The sequence below is a fragment of the Bubalus bubalis genome, chromosome 6 (assembly GCF_019923935.1).
Source record: "Bubalus bubalis isolate 160015118507 breed Murrah chromosome 6, NDDB_SH_1, whole genome shotgun sequence".
NCBI classification, from domain to species: Eukaryota; Metazoa; Chordata; class Mammalia; order Artiodactyla; family Bovidae; genus Bubalus; species Bubalus bubalis.
The window spans coordinates 1,166,324-1,178,341 of NC_059162.1; the positions used below are offsets into that span (position 1 = coordinate 1,166,324).

A 12,018-nucleotide genomic window follows, 5' to 3' on the forward strand; every position below is an offset into this window, starting at 1 on the left:
GGCTCGTTGGTCTAGGGGTATGATTCTCGCTTAGGGTGCGAGAGGTCCCGGGTTCAAATCCCGGACGAGCCCTCCTTTTTTTTTTTCTTCTTTGAATTAAATCCATTTCTAAAGAAATTAACTTTAGATCTATAAATACAATAAATACATGTTGGTGAAAAATACAAAATTGAGACCCTTTGAACTTATAGCACACTTTAAGTTCAAATACCATTAAAAGACATAACCTGAAAACGTAGCAAGTTTGAGAGCAATGTGATGCTCTGAAAAGACTCATCCCATTCCTGCCAGTTCCAGAGTCGAGCACTTTCTCTGGGCATCTCCGGTGCCTACAAGTGCGACCTAAATCTGCTCACGCCCGCGCCCGTCCGCCTGCACGGCGACCGTGGGAGGCGGGCTGCGCGCCCGCTCACCCGCGCCCGCCGACCCTCCGTGCCCCGCTCACGCTCGGAGTGTTCCGCGGCTGCCCCGGGGTCCGCACGAGGCGTGTCTCTTTTCCGAGCACGTGTGTTTCAAAGTGGTACAAACATTTTCATATCTTGCCCTCAGACGAAAAAGACCACATATTGTACGAATTGATCTCATTTGATCTTTTACTTCGTGAAAAGTACTTTTTGGTCGTCCTGGTCAAGGTTTGAGCTCAAGGAACTAGAATAGTTTCATTTCAGCCCTTAAATGAGCCATGTGGGGGTGGAAAAAGTCTTAAATTGTACCGCTTATGCAGGAAAAAGCCTGGGCTCGTCCGGGATTTGAACCCGGGACCTCTCGCACCCGAAGCGAGAATCATACCCCTAGACCAACGAGCCGCTCTCGGCGAAAACGCTCCCAGAGCCTCCCTTCAGCCTTATCCGACCTCCAGCTGCACCACCCGACCAACCTCAGCTGGACAATCTCTTCTCATTTCCCAGGTCTCGGGTCAAAACATTTTCGCCACCCAAAGGGACGCCAGGAAGGGACGTGCATTTTTTCCCAGCGGGGTCGGTCTTATCTCCCGGCGCCTGGGCTCTGCGCCGCCGCCTGCGGCCATCCGCTCAAGATCCGGGAAGCCGCCTTCCACGAGCCAGGATAGCCCCTGGAAGGCGGGGGCGGCAGGGCGGTGGAAGCCCGGGCTAGGAGGGCGCAGGCAGGGCCCCTCGGACGTCTCGGACTCCGCCAGGTGATCGCAGCCCAAGGTCTCCCTGCCGCCAGTTTCGCTGTTTGCGGGGAAGTCCCGCCGCTCTCAGCTCAGACCAGCCTCAGAGCACTTGGCTGTGTGCAGCGTACCTCATCCGCACTCCCAGTCTCTGCTTGGCCGCCGGAAGACGCTCGGCTGCCGACTACGCTCATGGGTGGGTGGAGCGGGAAAAACCTCGAGGAGCTGGCAAGAAATGGGAAAGGATGCATCTTATCCCTGCAAGGAAGTATCGGGACAAAGAATTCTCAAAGGGGAGAGTATTGACAGATAACTTTTTTTCCAACGTTCATTTTGAGATCACGCACTCTTTTTAGAGCCTTGCATGTACTGAACGCACTGCGTATCTGTAACAATCTGTCTCTAACGTACTAACCTCATTTCGCAGTTAGGTATTTCAGGCGACATGGCGAGGAAGTGGTATGGTAGGCACAGCAACTACCCAGGTCTTAGAAGGTGTGGTGGATGGGGAGGACCATGAAAGGGGCAGGGAGGGAGACAGAGTTTGGTGCCTTGTTAGCTTGGAGGGGTGGAGAAGGCAGTGGCAGTGGGCAGAACCTTTGACCTAGGACCACCTCCCCTTCATTTGTTCTTCATAGGGAAGAACAAATCTGATTCCATATTGTATCTGTTTTTGTTTGTTTTTTTTTTTACTTTAACCTGTGTATTCTATTCGGAGAAGGCAATGGCAATTCCAGTACTCTTGCCTGGAAAATCCCATGGACGGAGGAGCCTGGTAGGCTGCAGTCCATGGGGTCGCTGAGGGTCGGACACGACTGAGAGATTTCGCTTTCACTTTTCACTTTCATGCATTGGACAAGGAAATGGCAATCCAATCCAGTGTTTTTGCCTGGAGAATCCCAGGGACGGGGAAGCCTGGTGGGTTGCTATCTATGGGGTCGCACAGAGTAGGACACGACTGAAGTGACTTAGCAGCAGCAGCAGCAGCAGCAGCAGCAGTGTATTCTATTGCTTTTGCTACAAGGTAATTACCACTTCAGCATTCTTGCCTGGAGAGCCCCATGAACAGTATGAAAAGGCAAATAGATATGACCCTGAGAGATGAACCTCCCAGTTGGGTAAGTGCCCAATATGCTACCAGAGAAGAGCGAAGGAATAGCTCCAGAAGGAATGAAGAGGCTGAGCAAAAGCTAAAACAACGTCAGGCTGTGGATATGTCTAGTAGTGGTGGAAGTAAAGTCTGGTGCTATAAAGGACAATATTGCATAGGAACCTGGAATGTTAGGTCCATGAATGGAAGTAAATTGAAAGTGGTCAACAGGAGATGGCAAGAGTGAAGATCAACATTTTAGGCATCAGTGAATTAAACTGGGCAGGAATGGGCGAATTTAATTTAGATGGTCATTTTATCTACTACTGTGGGCAGGAATCCCTTAGAAAAAATGGAGTAGCCATCATAGCCAACAAAAGAGTCTGAAATACAGTACTTGGGTGCAATCTCAAAAGTGACCGAATGATCTTGGTTTCCAGGGCAAACCATTCAATATCACAGTAATCCATGTCTATGCCCCAACCACTAATGCCGAAGAACCTGAAGTTGAACCGTTCTAGGAAGACCTAAAGACCTTCTAGAACTAACACCAAAAAAAGATGTCCTTTTCATCATAGGGGACTGGAATGCAAAAGTTGGAAGTCAAGCAATACGTGGAGTAACAGGCAAGTTTGGCCTTGGAGTACAGAATGAAGCAGGATAAAGACTAACAGTTTGGCCAAGAGAACCTGCTGGTCATAGCAAACACCCTCTTCCAACAACACAAGAGAAGACGCTACACCTGGACATCACTAGATGGTCAATACTGAAATCAGATTGATTATATTCTTTGCAGATGAAGATGGAGAAGCTCTATACAGTCAGCAAAAATAAGACTGGGAGCTGACTCTGGTTCAGAATATGAACTCGTTATTGCAAAATTCAGACTTGAAGAACATAGGGAAAACCACTAAGCCATTCAGGTATGACCTAAATCAAATCCCTTATGATTATGCAGTGGAAGTGACAGATTCAAGGGATGGATCTGATAGAGTGCCTGAAGAACTATGGACAGAAGCCTGTAACATTGTACAGGATGCAGTGATCAAAACCATCCCCAAGAAAACAGAAATGCAAAAAGGCAAAATGGTTGCCTGAGGAGGCCTTACAAATAGCTGAGAAAAGAAGAGAAGCAAAAGGCAAAGAAGAAAGGGAAAGATATACCCATTTGAATGGAGAGTCCCAAAGAATAGCAAGGAGAGATAAGAAAGCCTTCCTCAGTGATCAATACAAAAAAAATAGAAGAAAACAATAGAATGGAAAAGACTATAAATCTCTTAGAGAAAATTAGAGATACTAAAGGATTATTTCATGCAAAGATGGGCACAATAAAGGACAGAAACAGTGTGTACCTAATGGAAGCAGATATTAAGAAGAGTAAGCAAGAATACACAGAAGAGCTATACAAAAAAGATCTTCATGACCCAGATAACCACAATGGTGTGATCACTCACCTAGAGCCAGACATCCTGGAGCCTGAAGTCAAGTGGATCTTAGGAAGCATGACTACAAACTGAGCTGGTGGAGGTGATGGAATTCCAGGTGAGCTATTTCAAATCCTGAAAGATGATGCCAGCAAATTTGGAAAACTCAGCAGTGGCCACAGGACTGGAAAAGGTCAGTTTTCCTTCCAATCCCAAAGAAGGGCAATGCCAAAGTATATTCAAATTAGTGCACAATTGCAATCATTTCACATACCAGCAAGGTAAGGCTCAAAATCCTTCAAGCTAGACTTCAACAGTATGTGAACCGAGAACTTCCAGATGTTCAAGCTGGATTTAGAAAAGGCAGAGGAACCAGAGATCCAATTGCCAACATCTGTTGGATCATAGAAAAAGCAAGAGAATTCAAAAAATCATCTACTTCTTCATTGACTACACTAAAGCCTTTGATTGTGTGGATCACAACAAACTGTGGAAAATTCTTAAAGAGATGGGAATACCAGACCACCTTACCTGCCTCCTGTGAAACCTGTATGCAGGTCAAGAAGCAACAGTTAGAACAACAGACTGGTTCCAAATTGGGAAAGGAGTATGTCAAGGCTGTCTATTGTTACCCTGCTTATTTAACTTATATGCAGAGTACATGATGTGAAATGCTAGGCTGGATGAAGCACAAGCTGGAATCAAGTTTGCAGGGAGAAATATCAAAAGCCTCAGATATGCAGATGATACTACCCTTATGGCAGAAAGGGAAGAAGAACTAAAGAGCCTCTTGATGAAAGTGAAAGAGGAGAGTGAAAAAATTGGCTTAAAACTCAGCATTCAGAAAACAAAGATCATGTCATCTGGTCCCATCGCTTCATGGCAAATAGATGGGGAAACCATGACAGACTTTATTTTCTTGGGCTCCAAAATCACTGCAGATGGTGACTGAAGCCATGAAATTAAAAGACTCTTGCTCCTTGGAAGAAAAGCAATGAAAAGCAAAAAGAAAAACCTAGACAGGGTATTAAAAAACAGAGACATTGCCAACAAAGGTCCATCTAGGTTTTTCCAGTAGTCACGTATGGATGTGAAAGTTGGACCATAAAGAAAACTGAGTGCCAAAGAATTGATGCTTTTGAACTGTGGTGTTGGAGAAGACTCTTGAGAGTCCCTTGGACTGCAAGGAGATCCAATCAGTCCATCCTAAAGGAAATCAGTCCTGAATATTCATTGGAAGGACCGACGCTGAAGCTGAAATTCCAATACATTGGTCACCTGATTCGAAGAATTGACACATTGGAAAAGACCCTGATGCTGAAAAAGATTGAAGGCAGGAAGAGAAGGGGACAACAGAGGAAGAAATGATTGGATGGCATCATCAACTCGATGGATGTGAGTTTGAGCAAGCTCCAGGAGTTGGTGATGGACAAGGAAGCCTGGCATGCTGCAGTCCATGGGGTTGCAAAGAGTGGGACACGACTGAGCGACTGAACTGACTGAGCCACCAAGGAAACCTAACTGACATTATGCAAGTGAAAGTGAAAGTGTTAGTTGCTCAGTCATGTCCCACTCGGAGACGCCATGGACTGTAGACTGCGAGGCTCCTCTTGCCATGGAATTCTGCAGCCAAGAATGCTGGAGTGGGTTGCCATGCCCTTCTCCGGGAGATCTTCCCAACCCAATGATTGAACCCAGGTCTCCTGCTTTGCAGGCAGATTCTTTACCATCTGAGCCACCTGGGAAGCAACTGACATTATTGGTTTGTCTAAATACAAGTACTTTTTTCAAAACTTCATACACAACTTCATACACCGTCAAGGGCCAGGGTCATTACTGACAAGAGTGCCCAGTGAGGAATCCTAGCCCATTTCAACCTCTTCCTTCTACATCCTGTTTCCCTCATGGCATCTCCTTGCCTGTGCCAGGGTGTTGCAGGTCCCACAGAGAGCCCAGAACTTTCCAGGAAGAGAAGTCAATAATTCTCTTTGTTCCTGTTTTTGAAGTGGGTGGCTCCCTTTACACTGCGAAGCATTTAACACATTCATCATCTCTTCTTTCTCTGAGGAGGATCAAAGAACCACAGTTTCCTGCCCCATTTGACTGCAATTGTGGTTTCTCCAGAATTCCCATGGCTATTCTTGACTCTGAGAGCAGAACTGGAGTAATGGTTTTCTCAGCCTCCATAGGCACTCTGATCATGACATTACTGGGCCTGGCTTACTCTAAGCAAGACTGGGAAGTCAGGAAAGCGTGTAAACTGCCCCTAGACTTTCATGTACTCTGCTGTTCTTTTTCAATCCCTTCTAGAAGGTTTTCTAGAACAAACTCAATTCAAGATGTGATGACAAAGGTTTAAAATATTCTCTTTCTCAGGATATGCATTTTGACTGGGAAGACTAGAGGCAGTGGAATCAGTTGCTAATTAAAACATTTCAGGCATCTGGTATCAGTGAGGGAGTCGTTGGGCAGTGATAAATGTTGAAGATAATCCCACTCCATCTGAAATCAGCTCAGTCATTCCTTACTTAATATTTATTGAGCACCTATAACACATGAGGCACTGGCGCAATGAACAACACAGACGCTGGCTTAACCCACTGGAGCTCCAGACTGGCTCTGGACACAGCAAACATCACACGAAAAATGAGATTATTTTCTTTGGTGGCTTCTGAAAACAAATTCTGTTTTATTTGGGTAGCACTTAAATTTTGCTCAGACTCTGTTTTGTTTTTCGTTGTTGCCTACCCAGCATCATTTCTTTTAGTAACAGCGCTCTGCTTTAACCTTGAGACACCCTGTTACTCCCATTCACGGTCCTTGAAGATGACAGAACTAACCCACCTAGGCCCTAACTGCAGGAGACAGCATGTGACCGAGGGCTGGCCGATCTGATCTCTGCATCTCCTTGGTCATAACGATCGGTTCAGACATGGGTATGTGATCCCCGTGGAGCCTACAGAAAACCTTTGTAGGATTTTCCCCTACAGTTATTAGGAAACAATAAGCTCTTTCTATTGGGTTTGCAGGCTGGGAAGAGCCTACTTGAGACTATGGTCAACAGAAGAAAGCAGAGACCAGTAACAGACAGAGATTTCTGACATTGCTTAATTGATTGTATTCAGGTCTGTCCATGGATTGTCGATGTATATTATTCAGTGTACAGGCAAATAGAGAAAGGAGGAGGGGGAGAGAGAGAGAGAGATTCATAGACATAGCTGTTTTGTATCAGCCAGTTTGAGTTCCTTTCATTAGCAGCTGAAGGTCCTCATTCATTCAACTGCATTAAACTTTTACACCTCCAAGAGTACTTAATCAAAAGATGGTGACGAACTATTTGTCCATCCACTCCTTTATTCCATTATCTAACATATGTTAATGATTAGTCAATTGGTCACAAGCCAAAACTGGTCTGGCAAACTGGATCCTTTTCAGGGTGACCTCAGTGAAGAGAGTGGAGTCCTGAGTCTCCGGGGTTTTTGTGGTCATAGCTGGTTGGTTACCTAATGCTACATGCAGCTGAAACAGCATCACAGCCCCTTTTCAATACTGGCATATTCCTTCAAAACAGTCAGGTTTTTTTCATGCTCCCTCTCTGGAGAAAGGAGGAACACAGTTTAAAATTCAAGCTGGACTACAAAGGAATTGGAAGAATGATTCTGACTCTTTTCTTCAACCTTGTAGCTGTGAAGAAATAGTGTTTTCCTTCAACCTATTAACAGAGCCTGAATGAAAGAAAATCTTCCTGGCCTGGTGATGACTGTTCCACCTAAAACACAAATGGATTTCTTTAATCCCCAGTGTGAAGTCCTAGTCTCAACTATAGTGATGCATCGCTGAACCACAGTGTTTCGAGAAGAGAGCATTGAACACCCAGGCTGCAGCCCCAACAAGGAACAGGGTCCTGCGTTCACTTCATGAATTCCCCACCAGGAGTCGCCAATAACAATGCCTGGGAATAGGGTCTCGATGTTCTCACTGCTGCTGCTGCTGCTACTATGTCGCTTTAGTCGTGTCCGACTCTGTGCAATCCCATAGACGGCAGCCCACCAGGCTTCCCGTCCCTGCTATGTTCTCACAAAACAGATCAAATATATGATTAACAGGGAACTGGTGAGACTTTTGATACCATCACACATGCTCCTTCAGTATCACATTCTTGTCATTTTTATTGCTCCTTCATCTGCTACTATAAGGTATGTAAGATAGAGTTTTATTTCTACATTCACATCCCACCTATTCCATTCCTTTTTCTAGTAAGGAAGAACGGCATATTTCCCCCTTTCACCACACACACCCACAGCCAAGCTCACATTCTCAAAACTCTTGCCTAGATATGTGCATGCATATATAAACAACCCAAAGACATATATAAATAAATCCATGTATTGTTTAGGGGGTATACATCTCTGTGAAGAGATTAGATAGGTAGATAGACAGAGAGTATATAGATCTCAAAATAACTGACACACATATCTCCCAAACTCTGCTAGAATACAAAACTTATTATAGTATCAGTCTTCACTAGATTACAAGATTTAGAAGCTACATTCAATTTAAAAATAGTTTTTGAAAAAATGTATATATCAAATATTAATACTATTCTGGAGTTAGAAAAACTGTAATGAGGTGATAAAAACTGAGGTACCAGTGGTGAGATAAGGCCTTTTAGTCTGGAAAACTACTTTTTGAAGTCAGAGTAGATAAGAGTATGGTCTAAGAGACCTCCAGAAAAACGACTGCTCCAACTACCAAATCTGCATGTTGAGATACTGAAATAAATCTGAATAAGGAGCAACTCTAAAGATTAAAATTTATTTGGATGAGCATCTTTCAGCAGGAGTGTGTGAAGGGGGGAGAGAGTATGTTAAGAAAGGGGTAGTCAGGCCCCTTGTTCCTAGCGAAGCTTCCTGCACTCTCTCAACAGAACGTTTAAGCAAGAGCTATTCAAGGAGAACAGGCCAACGACCCACTCCATCCCTCCTGAGTAGGGGAGGAGACCCTGGGTTTCCATTCAAGTCAGGGAAGGATGTCCTTATTATGTAGGTTGTATATCATGATGCCCAGTGCACTTCCCAGGAGATATCTGATTCATGCTCGGGGCTCCCCTTCTGGAAGCACAAACTTTATCTTCCCAGGATAAACCAGAGGGCAGGCACTGCTCAGGTATCACTGCTCTGCTTTCAGGAAGAGGAAATGAAGTGCAGACCTTTGAAACCTCTTGACATTCTGCCTCCCCAAAGGACTTGCTGCCTGCCTCTGCCTCCCTGTCCCCTGACAGAAGGAGATGAGCTGAAAATTCCTAACTAGAGAATTACCAGATGGGAAAGCTCCTGGTAAATTACCAGATGGGATAGCTCCAGATGGGGAGCTTCCCTGGTGGCTCAGACAGTAAAATCATCTGCTTGCAATGCTGGAGACCTGGTTTCAATATCTGAGTCCCTGGAGAAGGAAAATCCTGGAAAATTCCATGGATGGAGGAACCTCACAGGCTACAGTCCATGGGGTCACAAAGAGTCTGACACGACTAAGTGACTTTGCTTTCACTTTCAAAGCTCCTGTTGCTGGAACAGACACATATTTTTAAATGTTTCAATAATTATCTCTTCTAGTCCAGTGTTTTCAAAATTGGTTGACCAGTCAAATTTGGACCAAGCTGAAAGGTTGTTTCAGGGTCTCCATACAATTTCAGGTCTTCTGTAACTTACAGGATGTATATTTCCAGTGATACTACTTTGATTCTAGCCACCTGAAATGAGTTTTTACTTACATTTGAGAACTGTGAAAACTTAGGAATAATAAAAAGGCTATCAATTTATATAAACACAATCTGATTAGCTAAATGCCAGTCCAGTTCTGAGGTCAGCTGTAGGGATAAGTGGGTGTGGATCTGGGCCCCACAGGTTGACCAGTATCCCTGGGGAGTTGCCAACACAGCAAATTGTTTTAAATAAGTTTTCTTAAAAAAAAAAAGAAAAAAAAAGGTCCATCAAGTGACACAAACTCAAGCTGATCAAAGTCTTCTGCCCTCAGATCCACTCTCCGTCTGCAACAGTGTGGAGGTTGGGAAATGGCACCCTGTGTCTTCAGGCTGACTTCAGACTCTCAGCCCATCGTGTCCTGCAATGGCTTCCTTTGCTGCTACTATAATCCTTGCTGCTACTTTCAAAGACATGGCTCCAGCAGCTTCATCACTAGAAGCAATGTGCTCTTCACATTTTAGTGTCCTGGACAGGGGTGTTATCCTGAGAGCAAAAGAGGAAGGAATAAATTAGGAGGAGGGTAGGGAAATCTGGACACTCAGCTTGTCTTCCTGGGGATGCTAAGTCAGGTAACCATAGTAATAGTGATAATAAAACTATCAACACATTTATTCCTCACAAAAGCAATATGAGTTTGGTACTTCTATTTACTCTGTTTTATAGGTGGGTTAATTAAGGCACAGGGAGGTCAAGTGACTTCCCCTAGGTTATACAGCTAGCAAGTGGGGGAGTCAGGATTTAAACCCCAGGATCAGAGCTTGGGCTCTCAACAAGGACACTGCCTTTTCCTTGATGCTTAGCCTCCCATGTCCTCGCTGCCCTAGCTTCTCCCCTCATCACTCATTCCCTTTAATTTCATCATTCTGAAACACTGCTGAAGAATCAAAGAGAAAGAAGAAAAGTTCCTCATGAGCAGGAATGTATATGGGTAAAAAGGAGTTTCAGGTTCAGTTGAAAGTAACTGAAGAAACAAAGTAAGCAGCAGTCTGGTTTGGGGAGTGTGGAATGAGGGGCTGCTGGGCCTGTGGGGCACGGCTGGGACCATGTGAGAGCCTGGCTGGTGCTAAGCAGTCAGGAGAGGCCAGGAGGTGATGGGGAGGACCAGGTGCAGGAGTCATGACACTGCCCAGAGGCCAAGAAAGGGCCAGGGCAGCCCAGCCAGACAGAGGTCAAAGGATGGATGTGGTTTCTAGGGTGGGTTGCCAGCATCGGCTATTTCAAAGATGTGAGGATGACAAGAGCAGAGAGATGTCAGGTCTTTGGTGGATGAGAGGGCATGACTGAGCTTCAAAGTCATTGGTAAGTGTGAGGGTCAGAGAGCAGAGTTGAGAGATTTATCTTTAGGATTAGAGATAAATTTTTGTAGGCAGAAAGGGGCGAGCTAGTGAGGTGTTAGAAATACAGACGGGTAACCGAACAGGAAAATCTTGGTCTAACCCCCTCACTTAAAAGGCACACGTATGCTCTACAAATATCTTGTAGAAAAGTCCAGAAAACGATTGATACAGCAAACAAGGGGGGTAATCTTATCAAGGATAAAGGGCCTCTCCTCGGATTCACAGGGAAAAGAGACTCTTTGAGGATGGAAGCAGGTGACAAACAGGCCGGTCTTCCTTTTGGGTAAACAGGAGATGAGGTCATTTGCGAAGCAGGAGAGGAAGAGGCAGGCAGTGAGCTGGGGGAACGGGAATGAAAATAGGATGACAGAGAAGCAGTGAAAGGGTGTCCCTGCAGAGGATGGACATGGTTCAGCCAGGTTGGTAAGAGTTTATAACAGATCCAGGCAGCATGGTTTTGTGCATCCCACCACTGACATTCAGGAGGTGGGTGTCAGAATGACTGGACTTTGGGCATTAATACAGAAAACCAGAGCAGGTCCATGGTGAAACTAAGATTAAGGTGCAGAAGGACAACAAAAACATGCAGAAGGACAGCTCATAAGTGACTGTCTCCAAGGGACAGGAATCGTCCAAAGTCACAGAGCTCAAGTTGACACAAAGGATATCAGCCCTACTCATCAGAATAAACTGCTTCACAAAAGAACCTCTGTATAAATCCAGATAATTTATTTAATCTGGGAGGGCACTGCTTCTAATTCTCTTTTGGTCTTCTCAATCCTGGCCAAGGTTAGAACCAAAATGCCTCAGGCAATGGTGCCAAAGGATTTCCTGGTGAGGACAACTATGACGTAGGCCCCTTGGGTCACAGGCTTCCCCAGGGTACCATACCTGTCCCAGGTCTTTCCTGGATCAGGCAGAAGCAGCAAGCACTAAAGAAATGCTTTTCTAGTACCTCCCACCCCACCCCCCGCCGACCTCCACATCTAACCCCCATCTTCTTTGATTGGTAGAAATATATTGATCAGATCAACTACATAAGAATATACTCAATGTCAAAGACTGTCAAGAGGAAGGGATAAGTGTATGCAGGAATTAAAAAAAATATATCTTGTCCAAAATAACTGCAACTCAGCCCATCAAACCCAAATAGGACTGAAAATATGAACACTGAGTGATTTATGGTGATTATGCCTACTAAAAGAGAAGGCACAAAGGGAAAGATGAGGGCAGAGATTCAAAATTCATTCTCACAGATCACAAAAATTTACTG

General features: G+C 44.9%; 1 protein-coding gene and 2 non-coding genes across 4 annotated transcripts in view; 1 reads left to right on the forward strand and 2 right to left on the reverse strand.

Moving 5' to 3' along the window:
• On the forward strand, positions 1–72 carry TRNAP-AGG. Its single transcript has one exon. It is a non-coding gene; the product is annotated as a tRNA-Pro (tRNA).
• Positions 73–734: 662 nt separating this feature from the next.
• On the reverse strand, positions 735–806 carry TRNAP-CGG. The gene has a single exon. It is a non-coding gene; the product is annotated as a tRNA-Pro (tRNA).
• A 6,991-nt stretch (positions 807–7,797) lies between these two features.
• The window catches only part of RCSD1 (RCSD domain containing 1), a 72,958-nt gene continuing 68,737 nt past the window's right edge, over positions 7,798–12,018 (reverse strand). For both annotated transcript variants that reach the window (XM_025287423.3, XM_025287422.3), the window contains one exon: positions 7,798–9,891. In XM_025287423.3, the coding sequence (XP_025143208.3) occupies positions 9,859–9,891 (33 nt within the window). In that variant the 3' untranslated portion in view covers positions 7,798–9,858. The remainder of the gene's footprint in view (positions 9,892–12,018) is intronic.